At 41.9% G+C, this 26,712-nt stretch overlaps 1 protein-coding gene across 1 annotated transcript; it reads right to left on the bottom strand.

Moving 5' to 3' along the window:
* Positions 1 to 2,715: 2,715 nt before the first annotated feature.
* LOC306961161 (voltage-dependent calcium channel gamma-4 subunit-like) lies at positions 2,716 to 16,911 on the bottom strand. Its single transcript, XM_079553783.1, has 4 exons — positions 16,422 to 16,911; positions 7,214 to 7,297; positions 5,569 to 5,709; positions 2,716 to 3,668 (listed from the first exon to the last, which is right to left on the bottom strand). The coding sequence occupies exons 1-4, from the start codon at positions 16,642 to 16,644 to the stop codon at positions 3,127 to 3,129; spliced, it is 990 nt and encodes a 329-aa protein (XP_079409909.1). The 5' UTR covers positions 16,645 to 16,911; the 3' UTR covers positions 2,716 to 3,126.
* Positions 16,912 to 26,712: the final 9,801 nt, after the last annotated feature.

Genomic DNA, 26,712 nt, shown 5'->3' with positions numbered 1-26,712 from the left:
ACTAACCAACCTAGCTAAATTTAGTACAATGTAATGTGCTTTGTAACAATCTGTAATAACTTGTATCTATAGTACGTAGACAATGGAATAATGTGTATTAGTACTTTGGAGGTACATATAGTAATAGGACCTAAGACTCTTAGGGTCAGGGTTAGAGTTATGTCTTATTACATTAAATACCTAAAAACTACAAATACATATTATTCCATTGTGTATCTATCCCATAGGTACAAGTTATTACACATTGTTACAGAGCAGATCGCATTGTGCTGAATTTAGTTAGGTACAATGTATCGAGGGTAGTGTAAAATAAAGTGTTTCCCAAATGCTATTATTAGGATGGGTGTTCTCATGTAATGATATTGTTTTTGTCGTCATGGGGAAATGTGTAAAAACAACAATTATCAGCAAAGAAATAATTAATACACTTTCTGTTCTGACTTTGGAGCGTAGTTCAGTGATTTTCTTTTTGTGTGAATTGCTTACAAACAAGTCCTTTGCACTTTTTCCGATAGCGAAAAGGACTCCACGTCAACATTTGAATTGCAATAAGCGACCACCGAGACGAACTAAGTCTTGCCTTTTTGTCGGATGGCCGTGAGTGACAGCCGTAGCAGGAATTGGCCACACGACCCCGAGCTATCTACGCTACGTTATGTTTAAACGCTCATGGCAACTCAGTCATTCACAAAGCGACAACCAAATTAAACCAATTTAGCCACAGCTAAAAATATCAATGTGGAAGCGACACGGACGAGCTGACAGAGGTCCAGTCAAGCATGCTGCCGCAGAGTGAGTAATGGCCACTAGTCACTCAGTGCACTTCCATCATCAGTGTTTCAAATGTTCATTTAAGTCATAAGATCCTTCTGTCTCATACATTTAAAAATATTAATGGGCAATAAGAATTAGTTCATAACCATGGAAACCAAATTGGGGAAGTGTTTAAGTTTGATTTCTTTGTTATTACTGAATATCTTAATATAAAACCTGCAGTAATGCACAGAATCATCTTACATGATAAATCCCGCAGTGACAGTGTCTCTGACTGTTGTAGATTGTGAAAAGAAAAAACTAGATTATGCTTAATGTAAGAGGATGGTTTGAAAACAATACATGTAATATCATTTAGCCACTTTATTGAATGTCATCATAACAATTGCACCGAGACTAACACTGACTCTGATCCATCCATACCATAGGGAAGCTGACCTATAAATAGCAGTAAACGTGTAAATTGTTTTGTATTGATAGAGGCCTATAGTTGCTTTACGATTGTAGAAAACACCTATTTCAACGGTGAACATTATTGTTTTTACAGTACATTATGCAATGATGAAAACCCGTGAAAGCCCAAACAAAAACAAATGTCCTATTCCTCAAAAATCCACTACCAGAACAAATAAATCTCTCTTTAAAATGTAAACTGGGTTGATATTCAAACCTTGGGCTTTCATCACAAAGCTGCAAGTGTACACCTTAACACATCATAAATACAAAATGTAAACATTGTGACATAATAAACAACTGTATTTTTTTCAAAAGCCACAGGCAAAAACTAAATGTTAATCAAATAAACAGTAGCACGGCGAGTTCTCACCTCAATCTACACTAACGTCAACAATAACAGTCTGGTAATCCTTAAAAAAAAGAAAAGAAAAAAAACCTCTGTACATGTGATTGGCTTTGTACGTCATCCCTGAGCGTACAACTCCTCTCTCTGTACAAATATGGCTCTCACAAGAACAGCTTTCAACAAACTGTATATACACACAGGATAAAGTGTGGCAGTGATAGAAGAGAAAGCATTAACTACTTACGGTCATACTGGTGTTTAGTGCTACAGAAATGGCAGTCTCAGAAGGCTTAACTTGATCAAAGGTGTGCAGGAGTTAGCACCATATAGGAAAATAAAAGGAGCACAGCGCTGGAGAATTCACAAATCACCGTCACACGCTGCATGTAACACGTCACATAACATGTTTCGAAACATTGCGCTGCTCTGGAGAAAACACCAGCTTAGAATTGTTCATCAGTCAGGGAAAAAAAAAGAAGTAGGGAAATATTAACTCTGTATTTCAACTAATAGCATTGAACTGTGGATGACAATTAACTTACAAATCTGATGTTAAATTTAAAATCACATATTGTTTTACAGTCTGTCATTTTTTTTAAGCCGCTCTCTCCGTTCAAATCGGCGCCTGCAAAAGCCTTTTCGTATGTACTTCTTGTGTAATCTGGGACCTGGTGTCGTCTCCATGGGTTCTGTTGGGCGTGACTGACAAGCAGATTAACCAATCACAGAAACCCATATTAAAACTAACGTGGCAGCTTACTCAAGTACAAAGAAATGAAAGAGAACTAATAAAACACCTGCAGAATCAACAGGCAAAGCACGAAACACTGTTAATCATAAGTGAGAGAGTCATAAGCATCTGTGATTGGATTGACTCCAAACTTGTGGGAGAATTTGTTTGCCCTGAGCCAGCTCCTGCTTTTGAACAGAGAGGCTGCCAAACTAATGCAATGATTTCATTTTTAAGTGAACTTAACATGACGTGTTGTGAATCAGCTCAGAAATGGACCTACTGTGCACTGTATGTCCTGCATTGATGTATTACTTTCATTTGTTTTACTCGTGTTTTATTGGAACTGTATGTTTTCTTGTAAGTTAAAGAAAATGAGGCCATACGTCATGAACTGATACTGCTGGGATAAGATGACATAGATGTAGAACGCTTTGTACCTTTCTTATACGATTAGACTTTGTGCCAAGGACAGACTATCTCACTAGTGGCACCAAACATCAAGACATTGTGTATTGCATGTTCATTGTACACGTCATATAGCATAAAAAAACGATCTGTGAAGAGGACATGGTAGATGATGAGTGTATGTTACAATGCCTCTACTGACTGCCTGTTTAAACTTACTGTCGTTAGTAAACCTGGCTCTAGACCGGTTACTGCTGCCTCTCTGGTTTTCAACTTCGACAGATGTACTCACACAGAATTGTCCCAGTGGTTCAAGAATCACCATGAATCACTTCTGGGACAGTCGTTTGGTTCAGACAAACATAAATCATTTTACTTCTCCTAAGGTTTGCGACTTTAGAGGGAACATGGCTCATACTGGTGTGGTTCTTCTGTTAGACCCATCTTTGAGATCTTTCTGGAAGCAGTTGTGCACTTGTAGGAACGATTCTCGGTCCCGCTCTGGACTATAGGGCCTGGAGATCTTCTTCCCGGACTTCACGGTGTCCCGGGGAAGCGAGTACAGAGATATATCCCCCACGGGCAAACCCATGCTCAGACCTCCTACAGTTTTCATACCAACTGGAGACGGCTCTCGGGACGGGTCGCTGGACCGGGAGCTTGAGCGGGATCGTCGCCGCCGGTAACGATAACTTGGGATTCGGGAATATGGTGAGGAGGAAGAGGTGGTTTTGATGAAGTCACTCCTCCCTCTGTAGCGAGTCTCTTTGTTTTTCTCAATGTAAATGTTGACAGCAAGCACTCCCACAGACTCAGCCACGATGAAAGACAGAGCCCCAAAGTAAAAAGACCAGCCGTAGTTGTACTGGCTCTTCTTGTCCTCATCCTTCTTGTCGCTGGGATCACCAGCGTTACTCGAGATGTATACAATGATGCCAATGATGTTGCTCAGACCTGAAAACAAAAGAGGTTTCTGAAACAATTGAAATTCCAGTTGTGTTGATTAGTGGGAAAAGGTTTTCACAATATATTTTTAAACCAATCGTATGAAAATACAAAGCGTCTAAGCCTCTTTTTTACTCAGTGTTTTCCAAGAAGGTCTGGGAATTCTGTTTTCTTCTTCTTTTTTATGTCCAATAGATTGTCCTGACTAAGAGCTTGGCTCAAAATCAGGAGATGGGTCCCTGGAGTCGCTCACTGTTCCTGACAGGTTTTACTGAAGGATTGGACAAATACAAAGGACCAATTTCCCCAATGGCAATAATATAGGAAGAATGTAGAATTTAGGAAGTACAAATAAATCAAATTACTGCTTTCCCAGTTAATAAGTAGCAAAACTCATTGGTTCTTTGGCCTTATTGAGAATATCTCACGCAAGCTGACTTTATCAGAATGCATATTGACACCTTTCCTCCACCCTTTCACCTCCTGTGTTCTCTCGGCATTACAACTACGGTAAATGGCAAATTGTCTCATTTATATAGCGCCTGTCTACTCGCTTTAGGCACTCAAAGCGCTTTACATAAAGGAACCCACCCCTCATTCATACATACACCAGTGTGTGCAGACACTGGAGGCAAGGTGGGTGAAGTGTCTTGCCTAAGGACACAATGACAGTGTGCACCTGAGGGATTCGAACAAGACGATCCGCTCTACTATCTGTGCCACTGTGTCCCATGTCGCAACCAATTATCGGAGATGAAAGGTAGTTTGAGATATTGCAAACAGCAGGTACAGCAACATGCCTGGCGATATTCTAACATGACTCACACTGACTATATCATATCCAAAAATAAGAGCCTGGGTTTGACTTTCCTGTGTGGAGCTTGCCTTTCCTCCCGTGACTGTGTAGTTTGTCTTCGAGTGGGTCCTGTGAGTCAGGTTGACTCACTTTAGGACGAACATCTAATCTGTTCATTTTGTTAAGCAAATAAACAAAAACAAAAATAAATAAATAAATTACAGTCACTCTGTCATTTAAATAAAATACTGCACAAAGAAGAATGGATTTACTCCAACCACAGATGTCTTAAAGTCTAGATTTTGTACACAGTAATCCATTCCTACTTCCTTTTGCCACGATCATCCGTTTGTGCCTTGTTGTTAAAGCTCACATGCAATTTTTGTTATTTTTGGAAAACCTTATTAAGGTTGAGACTTAAGAGACCTTGAGAAGTTCTTTGAATGCATGAAGAGAAACAATTATACACATTTCATGGATGTTTGTAAGGGGAAGTTAATAGTAATTGAAACACTCAGATGGAGATCCTTGTAACCTGCCAGGAGACAGCCACAGGAGATAAAACTAAAGTGGTTTATTTGCATTCACGAACAAATCGTGCCATACAGAACAGGGGGGTACTTGAGCACTTGGCAGGAGGTACTTGGAATTACCTCAGATCGAAAAAAGAAGTGAAACGGAGTAGAAATTCAAAATCACTTTCAAGGAAAAGTTCGTTTTAATGATGTTTTTCAGTAAAAGGTTTGACTTTAGAGAGTATTTTAGCTACATTTTGAACATAGCACTTTTCTAAATACGCAATCATCTATGTTTGGTTGCTCACTTTGTTGCATTTCTTGGCAGGATACTCGAGCTAGGGAGTACTCGGAGTATAAATTAAAGCCTCAAGGGGTACGTGGGACATAAAAGGTTGAAAACCACTGCCATGCGACCAAGGACCTTCCTGGTGTGAGGTGAGAGTCCTGATCTCCACACTACTGCGTCGCTTAAAGATAACCTTTTGGCAATAATTCACTTGGCTTTGATAGATAGACAGATTTGCTGATTGACACCTAAGTACAAAGCGTTATCTGGTTAGTCTGTCCAGAGATCATGGTGATAATGTACTGGTACCTGCAGCTACAAAGAGGATGCCAGCGCTGAGGAGAATGTTGTTTCGTCGGCTGTAGATACGTCCCACTGCGACACACAGACCCCCCATCATCAGCAGGATGGTGCTGAGAATGGGGAACAGACTGGAGGCCCGAACGATCCCTGAACAAGAACATGCACAATTGTATCAGAATTTAAAGTTTGAGTTTTTACAGCCCCATGCGCTGTTACTGGTCTCGGGAATAGTCCGGAGGGAAGTAGACTTGTGCTTTAGGCTGCTGCCATGTACACACACACACACATACAGAATTGTTCAAAATAGTCCACAGGGAAATGCAATCCTTATGAAGCAGAACCAGACAGTGGAGAGCTGATGTAACAAGTGAATTGAAGTGAAAGGGTTATCTTATCTTATATTCTGTATACAGGGAACAAGCCGGGCTAACGACATCCAGTAAACAACAGCATTTTTTTGGAATACAATACAATACAAAATTCAAAACAACTATGAAAAGTTTTTGTTTTTCCAAATTATAAATGATTTAAGTTCAGATCTAAAACAATGCTCAAGTATGAAACAGTTCAAGAAGAAATTTTAATGAAATGTGAGTAGACAGAACTTATAGATTGCAAGTGATTTGTTCTCGTATGTGTTTTACAAAAATGAGTTTACCTTGTCATTATTACTACTTATTTGTTTTCATTTGAGTTTTGAGTAACTTTGTACAGGAACAGGAAAAGGAAGTTGTTAATTGTGTTTGGAAGAGGGGACGTGTGCATCTGTATACTTGGCCTTTCAAGAGAAGATTGCTTTTGTATTTTTGATTTAAAACAGCCTTTAAGTTTAAATCTTGTAGGGGTGCGTTGTATTGCTTACATGTTCAAAATAAATAAGATGTGAAATTGGCACCCAAATTAACTTGTAGCTTGTAGTCAAATGTGTGTTCACTGTCAAACCCAACCCTGAACACACACTGTCGTTGTGTCTCTGGGTAAGACACTTCCCGCCGTTGACCGCTCCAGTTTTAGTAACACGTGTGGTGGCCACAGGAAGGGCATGAAGCGTAAAAATCCTTCTAAATCACCATGCGACTGGTTCACCGTGGCAACCCCTAAAAAATTGAAGAAGCCGAACGGAAAAAAAAGAAAACAGTCGCATCATGGAAAACAGCCACAGCAGAGCGAGAGTGAGAAAGCAAAGCTGAACATGTTACGGGTCTCTTCGAGAGGCCCGGGAGGAATATTCGGGCAACACAAAAAGCATGAATTCAAAACTATAATAATGTCCAGGCGATGACACAGCCTGGTAATGATGTCTCACAGAAGCACCGGATATGAGACAAAGCCAGAGACGTCCCATTGATAACGAGGCGAGCGTGGGAGTTAATTCAAAGTCAATGTGTTGCCAGGAGGCGAAATAAATGGTTTTGTCGGAACTGTAATAACAAACCCAGCCCACGTAGTTTGGACAATTTTGAAGCTGTGCCAATTTTCACCGATGTATTCATTAAGCGAGAGAGAGACGCCATCGCTCCCTTGCGTCTGTACGACATCAGGCCTTTGTGGGGGAGGGTGCGGCATGTCACGACACATTACGGGTGTTTATGATAAGTCCATCATCGCAGTGACAATATTGAAAGGTGGAGAGTGTCTGAGATAAACTTACGTAAGATGTACTCGGAGCTGTCCGTGTCATAGTCATTATCTTCAGGAAAGTGATTGATCCGGTAGCAGCTGCCTTTGTTGATACCTGCCAGGAAGACAATGGGACAGGGTGAGAACAGTGGAAGGAGGACAGCAGCATGGCTATCAGGGCTTGGCATTACATGTTGATATGTTGGTACATTCTAGTTTGGTGACTTATTTCCCTTCAGCAACATTGGCCAGTGCAATGTTATAGTGATATTTACTTTTGCTAGACTGAGTGGGCTTTGTTATGTTAAAATGTGGACTCAATAGAAACATGTACAAGTTGTCCACATAGTACAACTCAAAAGCAAAATCTGGCTTTGTGGAATCTTTAAAACGCGTTCCAAATTATTATGCAAATTGTATTTCAGTGTCAAAAAGATTTAAAAAAAAGATTTTCAAAGTAACTCATGGATGGTATTGTGTCTCAGGGCTCTTTGAATCACTGACATCAATCTCAGAGTCCTGGGATGATTAGTTGTCAGGTTAAGCCAAGTTTAAGCCCAGTATTAAGCAGACCAACATTTTTAAGCAATATGGAAAGAAAAAGGATCTCTCTGCTGATGAAAAGCGTGAAATAGTTGAATGCCTTGGTCTAGGTATGAAAACCTTCAATATTTCATGAAAGATGAAGCGTAATCATTGTACTGATAAGAGATTTGTGGCTGATTCAGAGCACACACAGGTTTGTGCAGATAAAGGCACAATAAGGACATTTTCTGCCAGACAAACACGTCAGACTAAGAGATGCTACAAAGCAGCATACAGGTATTGGAAGCTGCTGGTGCCTCTGGAGTCTCCCGAACATCAAGGTGTAGGACCCTCCAGAGGCTGCAGTTGTGCATAAACCTTCTATCCGGCCTCCCCTAAACTGTTAATTGAATGCTCATGAACAGACTCATTTTCAAACTGTCTTGTTCACTGATGAGTGCCGTGTAGCCCTGGATGGTCAGATCAATGGAGAAGTGGATGGTTGGTGAACAAGGTTGTGACGTCAGTAAGGAGGAGGCAGAGTCATGTTTTGGGCCAGAATCATGGTGAGAGAGCTGGTCGGCCCCTTTAGGCTCCCTGAAGGTGTGAATATGACCTCTGAAAAATGTGTGGACTTTCTGACTGACCACTTTCTTCTATGCTACAAAAAGAAGAGCCGTGCTTTCCCTAACAAAATCATCTTCATGCCTGACAACGCACCATGTCCTGCTGTAAAGAAAACCTCTGCATCATTGGCTGCTATGGGCATGAAAGAAGAAAAACTCATGATGTGGACCCCATCCTCCCTTGACCTCAAACCTATTGAGAACCTTTGGAGCCTCAACAAGCAAAGCATCTTTGAGGGTGGGAGGCAGTTTTCAGAGCAACTCTGGGATACTGTTATCACTGGGAGATTTCTTCAACCACATGTAATTGATCCTCTACGAGTTAAAGACTAGAAAATTATGCTGACTCTCATTTGAGTTGAATGTTTAGAAAATCAGAGAAAAATGTCATTTGCATAATAATTTGGAACGCGGCGTATTTGTCTAATAATAAGCTGAACAGACTTGCTTTGGTGGCCAGTTATAAAAAAAGAAGTTAACGTCATTTCTTGGGGCTCAGACAGAGGTTTAAATTTCAAATCATCAAAAAAAATCATCAAACACGGTACACACGTTAAGTAGTGTCTTTGAAAATCATACTTGTGAATGATTCTGTCATTAAGCATTTGGAGGTCAAGCCGCACTGCTGTGTAGATGTAAAGCCCCCGGGCCAGTTCTATCCAAAGACCTACTGTCTACACTGTGAAAGTCTCTGTACTTTTAACAGAATAAAACATAGGGGATTATGAATACTGAACAATTCAGCTTTGAATTAGGAGCTTGGAATAGTTTGAAACTTTTTTGAGCATGATGCACCAGGGTTATTACAGAGTGACGCATAGATTTATGAAGATGAATGAATTAGATTTGTTTGTAAATCAAACACACATTCACCACAACATTTAATGAAGTTATACGGATGAGTATTGCGATAATCCAGTCACTGTGCCTTTGTGCCGATCCCAATCCTATGGAGAGTGTACTTTCTGTAGGGCACCCATGTTAAACCTCAGATCAATCAACAGGAGGTATGAAGATTATGTCACAACAAGGTAACACCATGACAACAGACGGCAAATGATTTTCAACTCAGTCCTGAACATTGAGAGTTCAAAAGTGATAGTACCCTCTGGTTCTCTTACCAGACTGGAGGCCCGAACGATACCTGAACAAGAACATCCACAATTGTATCAGAATTTGAATTTGCTGAGTCTTTAAAGGCCCATGCCCTGTTATCGGTCTCGAGAATATTCCAGAGAGAAGGCAGAATTGTTCAAAATAGTCCACAAGGAAAACCTTATGAAGCAGAACCAGACGTTGTGGAGAGCTGAAGTGAATTTCTCCATCTCTCCTTATCTTATCTTATATTCTGTGTAGAATATGAATGAGTCACGGGGCAGGCCAGGCTAACAACATCCTGTAAATAACAGCATTTTTTGGGACTAAAGCTAAACAATACAATAAATAAAAATCTCAAATCAACCATGAGAAGTTTTTGTGTTTCCGTTGCAGGTGCCAGCTTATGGAATGATTGAAGTTCAGATCTAAAACAATCCTCAAGTATGAAACAGTTCTAATAAAATATATAGAACCGATTTTAATGAAATGTGAGGAGACAGAACTTAGAGATTCTAAGTGATTTGTTCTCGTGTGTCTTTCACACACCTAAGAAAAAATTTAACAAACTGAGTACCAATCAGAAAAGACACTGGTCTTTTCCAGGACTAAACCAGGGCTAAAATTGGCTAAAATGAGTTTAAAGGAAACAAAGACTTGCAGTCCACAAACTCACTTCTCTCTGATCAAACGGCTAAATGCCATATTGTAACTGCTTCACTAAGTAATATCATTGAGTTTTCTATCACAAGCCATACAACAATATTGACTTGACAAGTAGAGCCTATAGGAATCAGAAGCACTGTGTCTGTAGCAATAAGACGCTAAGATAATAGAACAGTTGTATTGAATAGAAATGAAAAGAAACCATGTTGTGATCTGATCTCACAGCTGAAAAGAAAGATAGCAGGAGCAGTAGGGGAGGTATGTCCCGGGAGCCCATCTGTCTGAGAGTGGAGCCCATCTTTTATTACTCAGCATCCCTTTGCCATGGCAACCTCCCCCCACGATCTCCCCCGGCAACCCAGAATCACATTTCAGCTCCTCTTCTCTGAGGACGCCTTTGACATCTTACTAATGCATTCACGAGTCTAATACACTCCTGTCTCACAGACATACAACACTACTGCTATGCTCAATCAGTTCTGATATCTAAATCAAAGAATCCTTTATCTCTGTGTCTCCGCGTCTCCCCGCCTTAACGTGTTATCGGCCTGACCAAACTGTTTAAGTGGGAGTTCGTGTTAAGTTTAAGCATGACTGACTGAGCACAGAACAAGACTTTACTTTGTCTGCCCCTGAAAGCCCATTGCCAGTGTTGCTCAAGCACTAAGCTATGTGATGAAGGAAATTATATGCATGCTATGTCTTGTGCAGGTTCATCTCATTAACACTCTCAAACCTGACTCGCAACGTGTCAAAGCACACTTTCTGTTCCATTTTAGAAGTGACAATCACTTAAGATCCTACTCCAAAAGAAAGATGCACAGCCATGTTGTGTGGTTAAGAGAGGAAAGCAAAAGGGTGAGTGTGAGGGAGATCATTTTGAGCCTTGGAGAGGAATATTGAGGCCTGAATATTAAACGGATAAAGCAAGATTTCCCCGAGTAGTTTGGTCTTTAAAGCCGATGCATCAATCTAAGACGAAGGGAGCAGAGTAACGTAAATCTAGCAGCGAAAGGGTGGGATCTATGAATAACGAATGATGGATGTCATGGATGCAAAAAAATTCTAATTCAACAAATTCAACAAAGAAGCTAACTGTGATGATGTAATGGCTGAGTGGCTGTGTTTGGGAGAGAATTGGTGTGAAGCAGCAGTAGCAGGAGTATTTGATGCATGCTTACTTTTTGTCTGGAATCACAAATAAATACGTGTCTCTGTGCATAACTTTAAATCATAACATCGCTGCCCAAGAAGTGACTTTCTGTTTTATTCCAGCACGCCAAAATAAAAGTACATAGCTCATCTCATTGATTAGTTCAGCAGGTACTTGCAACATTACACGAATATAATAGTTAATAGTTAGGCAGAAAGAAAGAAAGTTGAACTAATGAACTGCTGAACTAAAGATGGTGCTTTTATTTTGGTGAGCTGGATCGAAACAGGAAGTCACTTAACATTTATAAAAGTTTAAAAGTTGGTATGAGCTGCTACAGAAGCCCATTAATATACACTGCTCACAAAAACTTAGGGCACACTCAAAAAACACATCCTAGATGTCAATCAATTCGATTTTCGGATGAAAATCTTTATTCATAGTGTAGGGCAATGTGTTGAGAACAAAATAACAAGAGAATGATAAATGGAAATCAAATTCTCAGCCCCTGGAGGTCTGGATCCAAAATTATAGTCAAAATCAAAGTGACAAATCAGGTCACTGGTTGATCCAAATTCGGTAGAAATTCCTCCAAACGTGTGGCCTCCACGTGCCTGAATGCACTCCCTACAACGCCTGGGCATGCTCCTGATGAGACCACGGATGTCCTCCTGAGGGATCTCCTCCCAGACCTGGATTAGAGCATCAGTCAGCTCCTGGACAGTCTGTGGTGCGACGTGGCGTTGATGGATGGATCGAGACACGATGTCCCAGATGTGCTCTATTGGATTTAAGTCTGGGGAACGGGCAGGCCAGTCCATAACATCAATACCTTCATCATGCAGGAACTGCTGACACACTCTTGCCACATGTGGCCTGGCATTATCAGGCATCAGAAGGAACCCAGGGCCCACAGCACCAGCATATGGTCTTACAATAGGTCTGAGGAGCTCATCCCGGTCCCCAATGCCAGTCAGGGAACCTCTGGCTAGCACATGGAGGGCTGTGCGGCCCTCCAATGAAATGCCTCCCCAGACCATCACTGACCCACCACCAAACCGGTCATGCTGGATGATGTTGCAGCAGCAGAACGTTCTCCAGGGCGTCTCCAGACTCTCACGTCTGTCACATGTGCTCAGGGTGAACCTGCTCTCATCCGTGAAGAGCACAGGGCACCATTGGCCAATCTGCCAATCGCTGTGTTCTCGGGCAAATGCCAATCGGGCTGCACGGTGTTGGGCAGTAAGCACCGGCCCAACTTGTGGACGTCGGGCCCTCATACCACCCTCATGGAGTCGGTTTCTGACCGTTTGAGGACCAACATGCACATTTGTGGCCCTCTGGAGGTCATTTTGTAGGGCTCGGGCAGTGCTTCTCCTGTTTCTCCGTGCACAAATGAGCAGATAGCGGTCCTGCTGCTGGGTTGTTGACCTTGGTTTGACTGACTTAGAGTTACATTGTGTTTTTTGAGTGTGCCCTAAGATTTTGTGAGCAGTGTATATGTTTCAACTATAGCCTATGATAAGAGTTTAAAAGCTGCTCCCAAAAAAATTCTAATTGGCGAGGTTCCTACACATTTTTAGAGAGAAATGATTTCCTGTCATTATTGGTAGGCTGCTCTTAGCGCCTCTTACAGTAGGTGTGAGCTTGCACGAGGAGCCGAGATCAGAGGGTCTATGCTTTACCTTCGCTCTCGCCTTAGCAACAAACAGAACAGAAAGTGTAGCAGGAAGTGGGGACAGATGGCACGAGTTAAAGAAGAGCTCCTTCCATCTCGCTGCTTCTGCCGATGCTCTCCAGGGTGTGAAGAGGCACCGACAATTCTTTTGATTAACCTATAGACGACATGTTAATAGCAAGTGTCTTGAGAAAGGCTGCAGTGTAAGAGTTTTAAGTGCATTTTTGAGATGTCAGCAACAGAAAAACTTGTCGAAGTCACTGTGCAATATGAATATTTAAGGAGGAACCACACTAGTGGCGGCACGGTAGCGCAGCGGTTAGCGCCTCTGCTTCACAGCTAGAAGGTCCCGGGTTCTACCAGGACGGGGCCTTTCTGTGTGGAGTTTGCATGTTCTCCCCGTGTCTGCGTAGGTTTCCTCCGGGTACTCCGGTTTCCCCAACCACTAAAAACATGTGCAAGAGGTGAATCCTCCAGCCAGGTGATTCTGACCATCAGCCTGGCTCCACATCATGGAGATGGCTCTCCGGGCGCGGCACTGCCATCGACCAGAGCTCCTTACGGGTTGCCCCAGCGGCATCGAAGGATGGGTTAAATGCAGAGGACAAATTTCCCTACGGGGACAATAAAGTATACAAACAAACAAACAAAAGTTATATTTGGGTTATTCTTTCCATTTACCGCTTCCTATCTCTGACTGCCACAACACTCTCACTCTCTTCTCCTGGGAAAAAAAAACATAAACAAGTGGCATGTTGTGTGCATGTTGTTTTCTTAAAACTATATATGCTGAAATGTAAAGAAGTGGATATAAATCCGGTTCCATCCATCCATCCATCCATTTTCTTCCGCTTTATCAGGGCCGGGTCGCGGGGGCAGCAGTCTCAGCAGAGATGCCCAAACTTCCCGATCCACACACACCTCCTCCAGCTGTTCTGGGGGGACCCCGAGGCGACACCAGGCCAGCTCGGAGACATAGTCCCACCACCGTGTCCTGGGTCTTCCACGAGGCCTTGTCCCACGAGGACACACCTGGAATACCTCCCGCGGGAGGCGACCAGGAGGCATCCGGAACAGATGCCCTAGCCACCTCAGCTGGCTCCTTTCGACGTGAAGGAGCAGCGACTCTACTCCGAGCTCCTCCCGGGTAACTGAGCTCCTGCGAAGGAAACTCATTTCGGCCGCCTGTATTCGCGATCTTGTCCTTTCGGTCATGACCCAAATCTCATGACCATAGGTGAGGGTGGGAACGTAGATCGATCGGTAAATCGAGAGCTTTGCACCGACTCAGCTCCCTCTTCACCACGACAGACCGATACAGCGACCGCATCACTGCTGACGCCGCACCGATCCGTCTGTCGATCTCACGCTCCATCCGTCCCTCACTCGTGAACAAGACCCCGAGATACTTGAACTCCTCCACTTGAGGTAAGGACTCCCCACCGACCTGAAGAGGGGAAGCCACCTTTTTCCGGTGGAGAACCATGGCCTCGGATTTGGAGGTGCTGATCCTCATCCCGGCCGCTACACACTCGGCTGCAAACCGCCCAAGAGCGTGCTGGAGGTCCTGGTTCGTTGAAGCCATCAGAACAACATCATCCGCAAACAGCAGAGATGAGACTCTGAGGCTCCCAAACCGGACACCCTCCGGCCCCTGGCTACGCCTAGAAATTCTGTCCATAAAGGTAATGAACAGAACCGGTGACAAAGGGCAGCCCTGGCGGAGACCAACACGCACCGGGAACAGGTCTGACTTACTGCCGGCAATGCGAACCAAGCTCCTGCTGCGGTCATACAGGGAACGGACAGCCCTTAGCAGAGGGCCCCGGACCCCATACTCCCGGAGCACCCCCCACAGGGCACCACGAGGGACACGGTCGAACGCCTTCTCCAGGTCCACAAAACACATGTGGACTGGTTGGGCGAACTCCCATGAACCCTCAAGCACCCGGCGGAGGGTATAGAGCTGGTCCAGTGTGCCACGACCAGGACGAAAACCGCATTGTTCCTCCTGGATCCAAGGTTCAACTTCCAACAAAAGGCAATGACCATATTGCTAAACTCGGGCGGCTCGTTAGTCCAGTGGTTAGCGCTCGTGCTGCACAGCTCGAAGGTCCCAGGTTCGGGCCTTTCTGTGTAGAGTTTGCATGTTCTCCCCGTGTCTGCGTAGGTTTCCTCTGGGTGCTCTGGTTTCCCCTACCACTAAAAACATGTACAATAGGCCAGAGTGAATGCAGTGTGTAAGTGAATGAGTGGTGGTGGCTGGAGGGGCCAATGGCAGTGTTAATTTCGTCGACTAAAATATTTAGTCTTAATTTTAGTCAAAGTGATATATTTAATGACTAAAATTGGACTAGAACTAAATTACAAGTTTTTCATGAGACTAAAACTATGACTAAAATGTCCAGATATTTTAGTCGACTAAAATAAGACTAAGTAAATATGAAAAAGAGAGACTAAAATCATCGAAACTTCTATTGACAGTCTGAAAGAGCCTCATATCATTTAAATTGGACATTGATTAAATATGATTATAATGAATATTATAAATGCAAAGTCGACTAAATTTACTTTAATTTTTGTCGAATAAAACTAGACTAAAATTGAAGACACATTTTGACTAAATCTCGACTAAAATTGAACTACATTTTAGTCAAAAGACTAAAACGAAATTAAAATATGTCAAAATTAACACTGTGGCACACACTGGCAGCCTTGCTTCCATCAGTCTACCCCAGGGCAGCTGTGGCTACAATAATAGCTTACCACCACCAAGTATGGAGTGAATGAATAACGACTACAATGGCTCTGTGAGAAACCTGGTAACACAGGCTTGTAAAGCGCAATACAAGTGTAAGCCATTATTACCATTAAATAACAAAAAAAAGTAGCCTATATCATTAAGAGATGACGACTGAATCAATAAAACACTGAAATTTACACTACATTTCCAAATCTCATTTTGTCACTTGTTTTCAGCACTGTGGCCATGGACAGCACCACAAAACAGGTCATTTGATAACTCTGTTGTGTTCGTGGATTGATCCCTCTCTCGGTGATGTGCAACATTATACAAGAAAACGATCAATAATCTCAGACCTCAAAACAGACTGTGAGGGGGAAAGGGGGGGGGGGGGGACTTGAACAGTTGTAACTCTTCCTTTTTAAGGCATTTTATTATCAGTGTCTAATCCTTTTCCACAGCGCTGAATAATTCATATCGGCGCTGATGCAAACGGAGCATTACGCGCGCACAAAGCTGTCTGTGCGCGCAACAAGCCGTGCAACAAGCAGCGTTTCGTTTCTTGCTTCAGAGCTGCGCCTTTATTAAGTGAATCTAGTGTCAAAAAGTTTTCAATAACTGTGATAATTTACAACTATTCAAAGCCGCACTTAAAGAGAGACAGTGCGTAATTACTGCAAAAGTTTCAGAGTTGAGAAAACCCAACAGGCGCGTGATTCACAAACCAATATGCAGCGGATTTGGGCTCGTTACCTTCTATACAGCAGATCCGCCAAAGCCCCGAGTGCGTGAGATCACCTTTCACTTTCTTGGTTTGCATCTGGCTCTCGTCCGCGGAAACATTGGTGGCGTTGCAGATGTAGGCGCGCGAATAGAGCCAATAGTCGGTTCCGATGGCGATGCTCATGAGGCTGAAGGCGGCGAACGCACCAGCGATGGCCAGCAGTGTCTGGACCCCGCGGTCACACCACGCCATAGCGAAAACTTACGTCCACGGCAGCAGCAGCAGCAGCAGCTCAGGCGCGCGGACTGGAGCGCGTGGAACACATCACTCCATGGGTTTCCTCTCAAGTTTAGACCCCGCGCATCCGTGACTTAACTCCCGCCCCCGCTAAAAAATGTTTCAATCAACAGGTGATCTCCGTTATAAAAGTATAAAAACATTTGGATCAATGACACGCGCGCGGCTACCTTTACCATTTAAAACACAGGCTTAGACAGAAGAGAAGAAACAGCGACGTTCATCCAGACCACACCCTCCAAGCCTGTTGCCCAGCCAATCGTAAGGGGGCAGGTCGAGGAGGAAAAACATCATACGCATCAACAATATGTGAAACGACACAGCAGGCTATTGGAAAACGTGGGGGGGAAATAATACGCTAAGACTTACGCGCTCAAAATAGAGGTGTAACTGAAGGAGCTTTGTGATAGGCCTGGCCAACGCCATTGCACGTATTTGACTATGAAAAATCGTTCATTCTAGACTTCTTAGGTTAAACTCCGTCATAGATGTGACTTCAGAAAGCTGAGTATAAATATAATTTTCTCTTGTCTTTGTGGAGTAAATAAATAATGACTGGCACTTTCAGAAACGTGTCAACTCAAGCTTGTAAAGCGCAATACACATGCAAGCCATTACCATCATTAAAATAGAAGAAGGTTTGCGCATTTCTCAAGACATCTAACACGATCCACTCCTCACGCTGAGATTAGAGACATAAAATACATCAACATTTAAAAAGCAAAAACCTCCAGCAGTGATGATATATTCCCTAAAACAGTTCTCAAACTCACTTTGAAGTTGGAGCTGGTAGAAATCACACAGCGCTTACATGAAGGCGCTACATAAATCTGAGGAAGTGCGATTTGATGTTCTTAAATGAATGCAGTTGTCTAAAAGCTTTTACAGGCCTGACCCTGTCACCGTGAGCCCTCGGCTGTTAGCAGTCACCACTTCTGTAGGAGGTATCTGTGCTTTCTTGTGTGGGAAAGACCCATTTAGCTTAGGCCTGCAATGTGCGCTGTTCATGGCTCCTTGAGTAATATTGTGTTTATTTGTCAGAACCATATGTAATGGACATCAGCTCATTTACCTTCATTGTCCCATGAATGAATGCTCTAACCTCTGAGCCACTGTTGCCCCGAGCTGTTACCATGTACCATCCTGTACAAATTAGATCAGGCCCGGGCTTCAGAGATCAGACGAGATCTGGCTTTCACAGGGTAGTAAGGCAACTAAGAATAATTTGTGGATATTATTATCAAAACGGTTGTGCAAAAATACCATTCAGAAACAGATGCAACTAACATGTTGTTTTGGTCAATGGTTCCAGAAGTCTATGAACGACCAGCCTTCATCATTTTGTGCATTATGAAGTAATTCGGTGGTAATACAAAGCTGCACTTCATGTGTAACACAAAATCGTGGGCTCTGGGTTCAAAGCATTTTGGTGATTTTCGGGGCCTCTCTCTGCTCTCGATAAAGTAGCCTTTAGTTCAACGATATTAAAAACAGAGTTTTTAAATCCAAAGTAACTTAAGATCAAGAGAATGTAGCAATTATAATACTTCAGATCTGTCTCCATAACAGAGACTGGGCTTCAATGGCAATAACAAAGGACGAATGGACGGGTCCCAACAGGTGGCAGAGGCACACTGCTGTAAAGTGTCAATGAAATGTTTAATTTGTATCCTATTGCCAAAATGTTAAAGACAACTTCTTCTTTCCTATCAGTCTGGACTAATATGTTAAAGGAATAGGCCACCGTTTTTACATACTGAGATATGTTCTTACCTTAGCTTTGATGAGTTCTTTAGGACCTGTCTGGTCTTCACCCGTGCCTTCAGTCACATAAACACAGCGCAGACGGCGTTAGCATTTAGCCTCTCCCCCTCTCCTCTATAGCTCCAAAACAGTTACACTACAAAGTATAATTACACAAAATTAAACAATGTGGATTTTCTAAGCGGATAAAAGGGGGAACTAAAATGTAAGGCGTAGTAATACCAGGAGTAGTTTGGCATCCGAACAGTAAAGTGAAGATTACTGCGCAGTAAAGTGAAGATTACTGGATTTCGAACTACTCCTGGTATTATTACGCCTTACAATATAGTTCCCCCTTTTATCCGCTTAGAAAATCCACATTGTTTAATTTTGTGTAATTATACTTTGTAGTGTAACACTTCACGTAACCATATTTAAATAGGGAAAACGTGGAAGAGCTTGGTAGCTTCTATCTTGACTAGTGGAGAGAGGGAGAGGCTAAATGCTAACGCCGTCTGCGCTGTGTTTACGTGATAGAAGGCACGAGTGAAGACCAGACAGGTCCTAAAGAACTCGTCAAAGCTAAGGTAAGAACATATCTCAGTGTGTAAAAACGGTGGCCTATTCCTTTAAGTCCTTTCAACTAACAACATTGTGCTTTAATGCTCCCACTAAATGCCACTTTAATGGGAAAAACACTTAACTCTAGTTCATTTGACAACTTAATTTGACAAACCTTTGAACATATTGTCAGTTTTTGTTTCCCAGAAAATAGATATTACTATATATAACTATTCACACAAACATTTGAAGTTTAACTGTTACATTGTGATAAGTTACTGTTGTCGTCACACCAGCACTGACTCATACAGGCAAGAAGGGTCAAGTGTCTTTCCAAAGCAACAATCTGCAACAGTCAAAGCTGGGATTCGAACCACTGCCATATGAGTCTTGATTTGATTGACATTGGACACTCATATATAAATAAGAAACGCTGGAGTTCACTGCCTTTGCCCTCTGAATGACTCTGTAAACTTCCTCTCATTATGTCCACCTTTCCTTCGTTGTTGCTGTCATAGTGCCTCGGACGGTCCTGTATTCTGTCCGTAATAGATGCACCTCCTGCCGGCTTCCTCTTCTCCTGGTCGTCTCCTGGTCGTTGCCTTCGCCAAAGCACTGTAATTATGCCACTTTATTGTGTTGCTTGTTTTTAACTGTAATTGTCATGCAGCTACTTTTAATACCGGCTCTGTCTGGCCCTTTCTGCAAGAGAAATTAATTGCTGCCTGCCGCATACAGCGCTGTGTATGTGTCACTGTGCCAAGGCTATTTACACAGGAAATTGGACTTGTGATGAAAGTAACTGGTTATTTTTTCTGAAGCTGTCTTGACAAAACTAAAAATGTTTTGGCAAAATTGCAGGGTAAGGAAGAAAGTGTTTGAATCATGTTTCCTTTGAGAAGTGAATGCTGCAAAACGTGGCCAAGTCAGATACAAAACCAGAGAGGAAATATTAAAACGTGGATATTCAAAATGCACAGATGAGTCAAGATCAGAAAAGTGCTAATATGGAAGTAAACTCTCAATCATCCATTGAAGACTCAGCTTTTAATTTAGCTTTTTACGTTCGCTCAGAAAGGCTTTTTCTGACAAGATCTTTGCGCGAAGTGAAAGTCCATCTACCATTCATCCTCATGCTGATTGTCGACCTTGACTTACAGTTTACTTTCGACAAAAGACAAATTAATTGTCTGTGTTCAGAACTTGAGCCTGTGTTAAGACTGTTGTGAGGACTGAGAGCACAAAGGCATACAAAGAAGTAGTGAAAGCCTTGAGGTCCCTGACGCCAAGTAGCGCTTTCAGATGTACACTTTATATATAGCTTTTACCACCAAGGACACAAAGCGCTGCACTTCTAATGACTTTGTGAACAAATTGAGCAGTACAAATACATTTTCCTGTCAATTGCTATTTGCGGCAATGGCTTTGGGGACACATTGCTTTCTGGCAGATGGTTGTTGAGATCTTGAAAATCTTGAAAAAAGGCAGAGAGTCTGATGCACTTCCGCAGTGCTAAAGCCTAAAGAAGAACATTTATGCCTTTCAAACCTCCATCATCCATCCATTCATTTTCTTCCGCTTTATCTGGGATTGGGTCGTAGTGCAAGCAATCTGAGCAAAGATGCCTAGACCACACACACTTCCCCCAGTTTTTTTAAGGGGGATCCCGGGCACTCCCAGGCCAGCTGAGAGATGGGAACTCCCCCCAATGGGACAGGCCTGGAACACCTCCCCAGCGATTTTTGTTACGTAGATGAGCAGTGGTTCTACTACAAGGTTCTCCAAGATAGAATTCCTGACCCAACCGACCAGTGACGATTTGCGGTCATGACCCAAATCTCATGACCATAGGTGAAAGCAGGAACGTTGATTGACCGGTAAATTGAAAGCTTTGTCTCCCAACCCAGCCATCTGTCAAGCTCACGCTCTCCTGACCTGGAGAGGTAAGCACCTGTTTTTGGTGGAGAACCATGGCCTTGGATTTGGAGGCGCTGATCTTTACCCCAGGCACTTCACACTCAACTGCAAACTTTCCCAGTGTACGCTGGAGTCAACAGAAAAACATCATCTGCAAACAGCAGAGATGAGATCCTGTGGTCCTCAATCAAGACACCCTCCAAACTCTGGCTGAAAAACAGAACTGGTGTATAAAGGACAGCCTCTGGGAACAGGTCTGATTTAACTGCTGACAAACCAAGCTCCTGCTTGGTTCACATTGGGAACGGTCAGCCCTTAGCAGAGGGCTCTGAACCGCTATAGAGCTGGTCCAGCCTGCAGCACGTTGAAGTCAATTTTTATATTTCTGACTTAGAGCTGTAGCTGCGGAGGGTGAGTCTTCATAGCATTACGGTAGTTCATATTTGAAAATGTCTGAACTAGTCCTAATGTAGACCTACAGTCTGCGGGATTTATAATGTGCTGTTTATTGAACATAGTTTGACTTAATTCTCATAAGATTATGATCATGCATAATAACTAAATAACTAAAGCCAGTGTATGGGTAGTTTTAATTTAACCCGAGCCTTGACGTTCCCAAAAGTACTCCTACAATGGAAGAAGCTGAGAATCTAATGGATATCAAGGCCGACTTTCTCTCGGAGGAAGTCACAACAATCAGAACCCTGCCGAAAGCCATACTGCAGCTTGTTAAGGAAGTGAAATCTCTGAAGACGCTACTCGATGAAAAGGATAAAAGAATTGCACACCTGGAGAACAGACTGAAGGACCTTGAGCTGTACAACGATGGAACGATGTCATCATCACCGGTCTCATAATACAACCCAGGTCATATGCTACCGCAGTGAGCAGCGGAAGACAGAGGGTGTCAGGATGCCATCTCTACCTCCATGTACATGTAGGTGGCAGCCGTACAGTACTCCAGGGGGATTGGGTTGGACTGCAGCACAATTGAGGCATGCCACCCTTTACCCAGGAGGAAGACCAGCAATACTACGGTCAACAACCCGGCCATTATCGTCAGCTTGAAAATATAACAAAAGCTATTGATAAAATACTGGAGTGAATTACAGTCGGAATATGTCATGAGATACACAAAAATATAATCAATAGTTGCATTTATAGAACTCCAGGTTCTGATGTGGAGACACTTAAAGAATGGATGGAGAAAACATTTCTACAGATGAGTCATAAAACTATGTTCATTTGTGGTGATTTCAATATTGATTTAATAAAGTCTGAGAATCATTAAACAACTGAAGACTTTATCAATACAATAGTATGAGCTTTTATCCTCGAATCACCAGACCAACGAGAATCACTGCTCATAGTGCTACTGGATCAACAGCATATTCAGCAACAATGTTATTGATTCTGAAAGTGAAATACTTGTTTGTGATGTCACGGATCACCTGTATTCACAGTTCATAACGGTTGCTATGTAAATAAAAAAAAGTAGACAAAAAGATAGAATACAGCCATGTCAAAAATAATTATCCCAATTACGTCCTCGATAATGATTGAGAGCAATGTAATTTGGAGGCTGTGGCCCACAGATTTAATGAGTTTTTTGTTTATATTGGACCTGAACTTGCAAGTAACATTCTGGACACTGGACAAATAGGAAATGGTGTAAATCAATTTATAAAAGCAGATCCTCATTCAATGTTTTTAAGAGCAGTTGATGAAGTAGAGATTGTGAATGTAGTCAGAACATATAAAAATAAGAAATGCTGGAGTGGATATAATGGTGGTGAAAAAAGTTATTGATGAAATTTCCAAACCATTAGCGTGTATGTAAAAATGAAAGGGCAAAGGTTACTGCTCTTTGTAAAACAGGCAATAAACATTACTTCACAATCGAAGGCTATCCTGTCTGTCGTGCCACAATTTTCCCCAAATTCTAGAAAAAGTGTTTTGTAACAAATTGGAATAATTTATTGACAAAAATAATATACAATCTGTGTGTCAAAATGGATCTAGAGCTCATAGATCACCTGCCTTAATTGACGCCATTAAGGAGATCCCAAATTCTTCTTCTAATAATAATTATGCGGCTTAAACCATAACATGCTAATAAATGACAGTTGTTTGGTGTTAGAGGTGTGGCTTCATGATGTGTAGAGAGTTATTCAGCAAACAGGCAACAGTTTGAGAAGCTGGATGAAAATTTCCTGCGGTGTCCTACAGGGGTCAGTATTAAGACCAGACTTTTCTCATCCTGTTTATTAATGATCTATGTAATGTTTTCAAGTTACTGATGCTTGCACTGTTTGCTGACGGTTCCAATATTTCTTTTATCTGATGCAAATTTACGTAAATCACTGGACAATGTTGTTTCAGAATTGGGGAAGCTTCAATCTTGGTTTAATAGTAACACATTATCTCTAAATGTAAGCAAAACAACGTTAATAATTTTTGGAACACTGAAATAAATATAGACTAGATAGAATAGATAGGTCTTAATATAGAAAGGGTAAAAGTAACTAAGTTCCTGGGGGTGTTAGTAGACTTAAAAAAAATTACATTATATATGTGCATTCAAAACTAGAAGTATTGGACTTATGGCTTGAGCATGACAAATGTTAGAAAGAGAAAATCTCTTAAACTATTATAATGTTCATTAGTGTTATCACACTTGAGTTATTATGCGGAGGTTTGGGGGAACAATTAGAAAACTGTGTTGCATCCCTTAGTATGTCTCCAAAAAAAGTGTGGTTAGGATTATTCATTATGTTATTCATGTTTCAGGGAGCACACAGATGATTTGTTTTTTTTCAGTCAAGAGTATTGAAATTTCAGGATCTAGTGGAATATCAAACAGTGCTTGCAATGTGCAAAGCAAATAATACTAAACTGCCCCAAAAAATGTTCTTACATAGCGAGGGGGTTTATAATCTGAGAGGGAAACTAAAATTCAAACATGACAACTGTAGGAAAACCACGTTGATAATCAGTAATAATAAGCCTGTTTTGAATCTGATATTTGATGAACTATGGAATTACTGTGTATAGTAATTTTATTGTGATGAGTTCTTTGTAACAGACAAAGAACTGTTGGCAATAGATCGTTAGTGAAACAAGGAGAAGTGTATGTACAGTGTGAACCTGATGTACATACACTTTATAATAAGACATGTGCATTGTTTTCTCACTTATAATTTTTAAGGTCTATTAGAATGCTAAAAATATTATTTTTTGTCTAAATGCCAAAAGAAGTTTGCATACACTAAGATTACTATATATTTGGGAAAGCCCAGATGACAATGTCATGTCCTTGGAAGCACAAGTGCGGTTCATCCTTGGGTGCAATTTCAAGACACCTGAAGGTGCCACATTCTTTGGTTCAAACAATGATGGAAACGTCGAGCCATCATACAGATCAGAAAGAAGGCGGGTTCTGTGTCGCAGAGATGAACGTGCTGTGTCTGCAATGTGAATATCAACCCAGGAACAAATGCAAAATACCTGGTGAAGATGCTGAAACTGGTAAGAGTTTGTCATTATCAAGAGTGAAACAAGTACTGTCCCGACATGGGCTGAGAGGGAACTGTGCCAGAAGGGAAGCCCTTACTCCAAAAGAAACATCAAAAAGCCAGATTGGAGTTTGCAAATAAGAAGAGCTAAGAAGAAGCTTCTGTGACTAGAAGCGAAACGTTTTCTACAATTGTGAGAGACCTGTCCCTGACCCAGAGGTGTAGGGATGCAACCCTCTCATTTAATGGGGTGAACTCCAACATGTGACAGCTGAGCTGGGGGGCTGAGCAGGCCCACACCAACCCACTGCCTCTCCTCAGAGGTAATGCCAACCCTTCAGTTTGGGTTCCAGAGCCCAAGTTGCAGATGGAGGTGACCCTAACTTTATCTGCCAGTACCTCTCAACCTTCCGCCAGCAGGGGGACGTTACACACTTTTGGTTTGTGCCTGGCCGGGCCCCGTTAGCAAAAGCCCGACCACAGTCACACACAAGCTCCAATCCCCCGGCTCTAGAGTGGGGCCCCAACTGTGCCATATACCTGACAACGTCACGGTCCATGATCAGGCACTTATAGGGTTTATGGAATTGCCCTTCGGGTCATAGACACATGTTGTTCTGGTAGTGTGGCACATTTCACAGCTCTGGGTATTTTGGATATTGAGGTGAAACCATGTGTCATTTTTTTGGAGATGGATTTTGTGTCCTCGATATCTGGCCGGGACATTTTATTTCAATTGCAGAAAAAGCACCTGTGATCATTGTCTATGGTCATGTGATAAAATATATATTCAGTTATTGCTGACACATGCAATATCTTCAGCCATTGGTTTTCTTTATCTTATTTAGTGGGTTAAAATATTGCACAGGAAAGAAAGAAAAAGGTTACAAGACAGAAACTGGACAAGTCTTACTCACTCTTTAGCCACTGAAAGGCTTTTCGGAAGAACATGTTAAATTAAACAAAAATAAATAACAAAAGGCTAAATAAAATGAATAAAAGTATACTATAATACATTTTAGATCTAGACTACTCACTATTGGAAAGTGTGTACGGACTGAATAACTGGAGTGATTAACTCAGTCAGATTTAAAATTTGAAGTGAAAACCTCCACATTGAGCACTTGAGTTTATCGAGTATTTACTTTTCCTTTCTAAAGGCTTTTCATTAAAAGGTTAAGAGCAATAGAACCTTCGTTATGAGTGTTATGAGTATGTATCACAACCTACAGTGTTAATGTAATGCATATTTAGGAGAGGAGGAGGGTGAGATGTATATTTCTTTGTGTTATTATTCATTATTCTTTAACCTTGGTCATCTTTTTTTGATTTGCGAATTCACTCTTGAAAGAGTGTGTTTCAGAAAAAGCAACACTAGATGGAGCTGCAGGAACTTAATAAACCAGCGGTGTTCAACCATTTCTCATCAAGGCAAGGCAAGTTTATTTGTAGAGCACAATTCATACACAAGTACACAAAGTGCTTCACAGTTGCATAAATACAAGAAAGCAAATAGAATCAATAAAAACATCAGCATAAAATTAATCAATTACAGTAAAAGGCAAGAGTGCAGATAAAATACTTTCAGTCATGTGCATCGGTAAAAAGAACTGTTTTTAGCCTGAATTTGAACATTGTCAGAGTTGAGGCCTGTCTCACATCCTCATGAAGACTGTTCCAGATTTTAGCTGCATGAAACTGAAACGCAGCCTCACCGTGTTTATTATTGACTCTGGGAACCACCAGGAGGCCCCTCCCTGAAGTTCTCAGGGCCCGAAATGGTTCATACGGCTGCAAGTACAATCTCATACAAGATCTGACTTCCTGAGGACCACGTGACCAGGACTAAACCAGGTCTATAGAATAGACAAAATAGCCCTTATTGGACGTTGAAGTTGTGTCTAAACTCAGGAAAGAGCGAAAGCACACATGAAATTGTCTAATTATAGCCGGTGAGTAAAGTCTAAAATTGCAGATGAAGCCCAAGCACAACGCATGCACGTACGAGCACGCACGCACGTACGAGCACGCACGCACGCACTCACGCACACACACACACACACACACTCTTAGGGGGACACTGATGTAGGGGTCACAGGGTCACAGGATGATTTTGAGACAAAATATTTTGTTTTCCATTGAATTTTATGTATTTTGGATTGAAAACAGCACCAAATATCAAAATAGAGCATCCAAACTAACATCAATAAACCACATTTTAAATGTGTTGCAGCTTAAATTATAATAAACCCTTATCACATTTTCAGATCCCCTCATGTAAAAATGA

Source organism: Gobius niger (assembly GCF_951799975.1).
Source record: "Gobius niger genome assembly, chromosome: 3".
Taxonomy (NCBI): Eukaryota; Metazoa; Chordata; class Actinopteri; order Gobiiformes; family Gobiidae; genus Gobius; species Gobius niger.
This window is presented reverse-complemented; position numbering and strand designations above follow the sequence as displayed.

What these genes read in the sequence shown, in the direction of transcription:
- LOC306961161 (XM_079553783.1), bottom strand. Translation starts at nt 16,644, where the DNA reads ATGGCGTGGTGTGACCGCGGGGTCCAGACACTGCTGGCCATCGCTGGT. An exon ending in GCGGATCTGCTGTATAGAAG is followed by an intron (nt 7,298 to 16,421) that starts GTAACGAGCCCA and finishes TCTTCCTGGCAG; the next exon opens with GTATCAACAAAGGCAGCTGC. An exon ending in CATCCTCTTTGTAGCTGCAG is followed by an intron (nt 3,669 to 5,568) that starts GTACCAGTACAT and finishes TTTTGTTTTCAG; the next exon opens with GTCTGAGCAACATCATTGGC.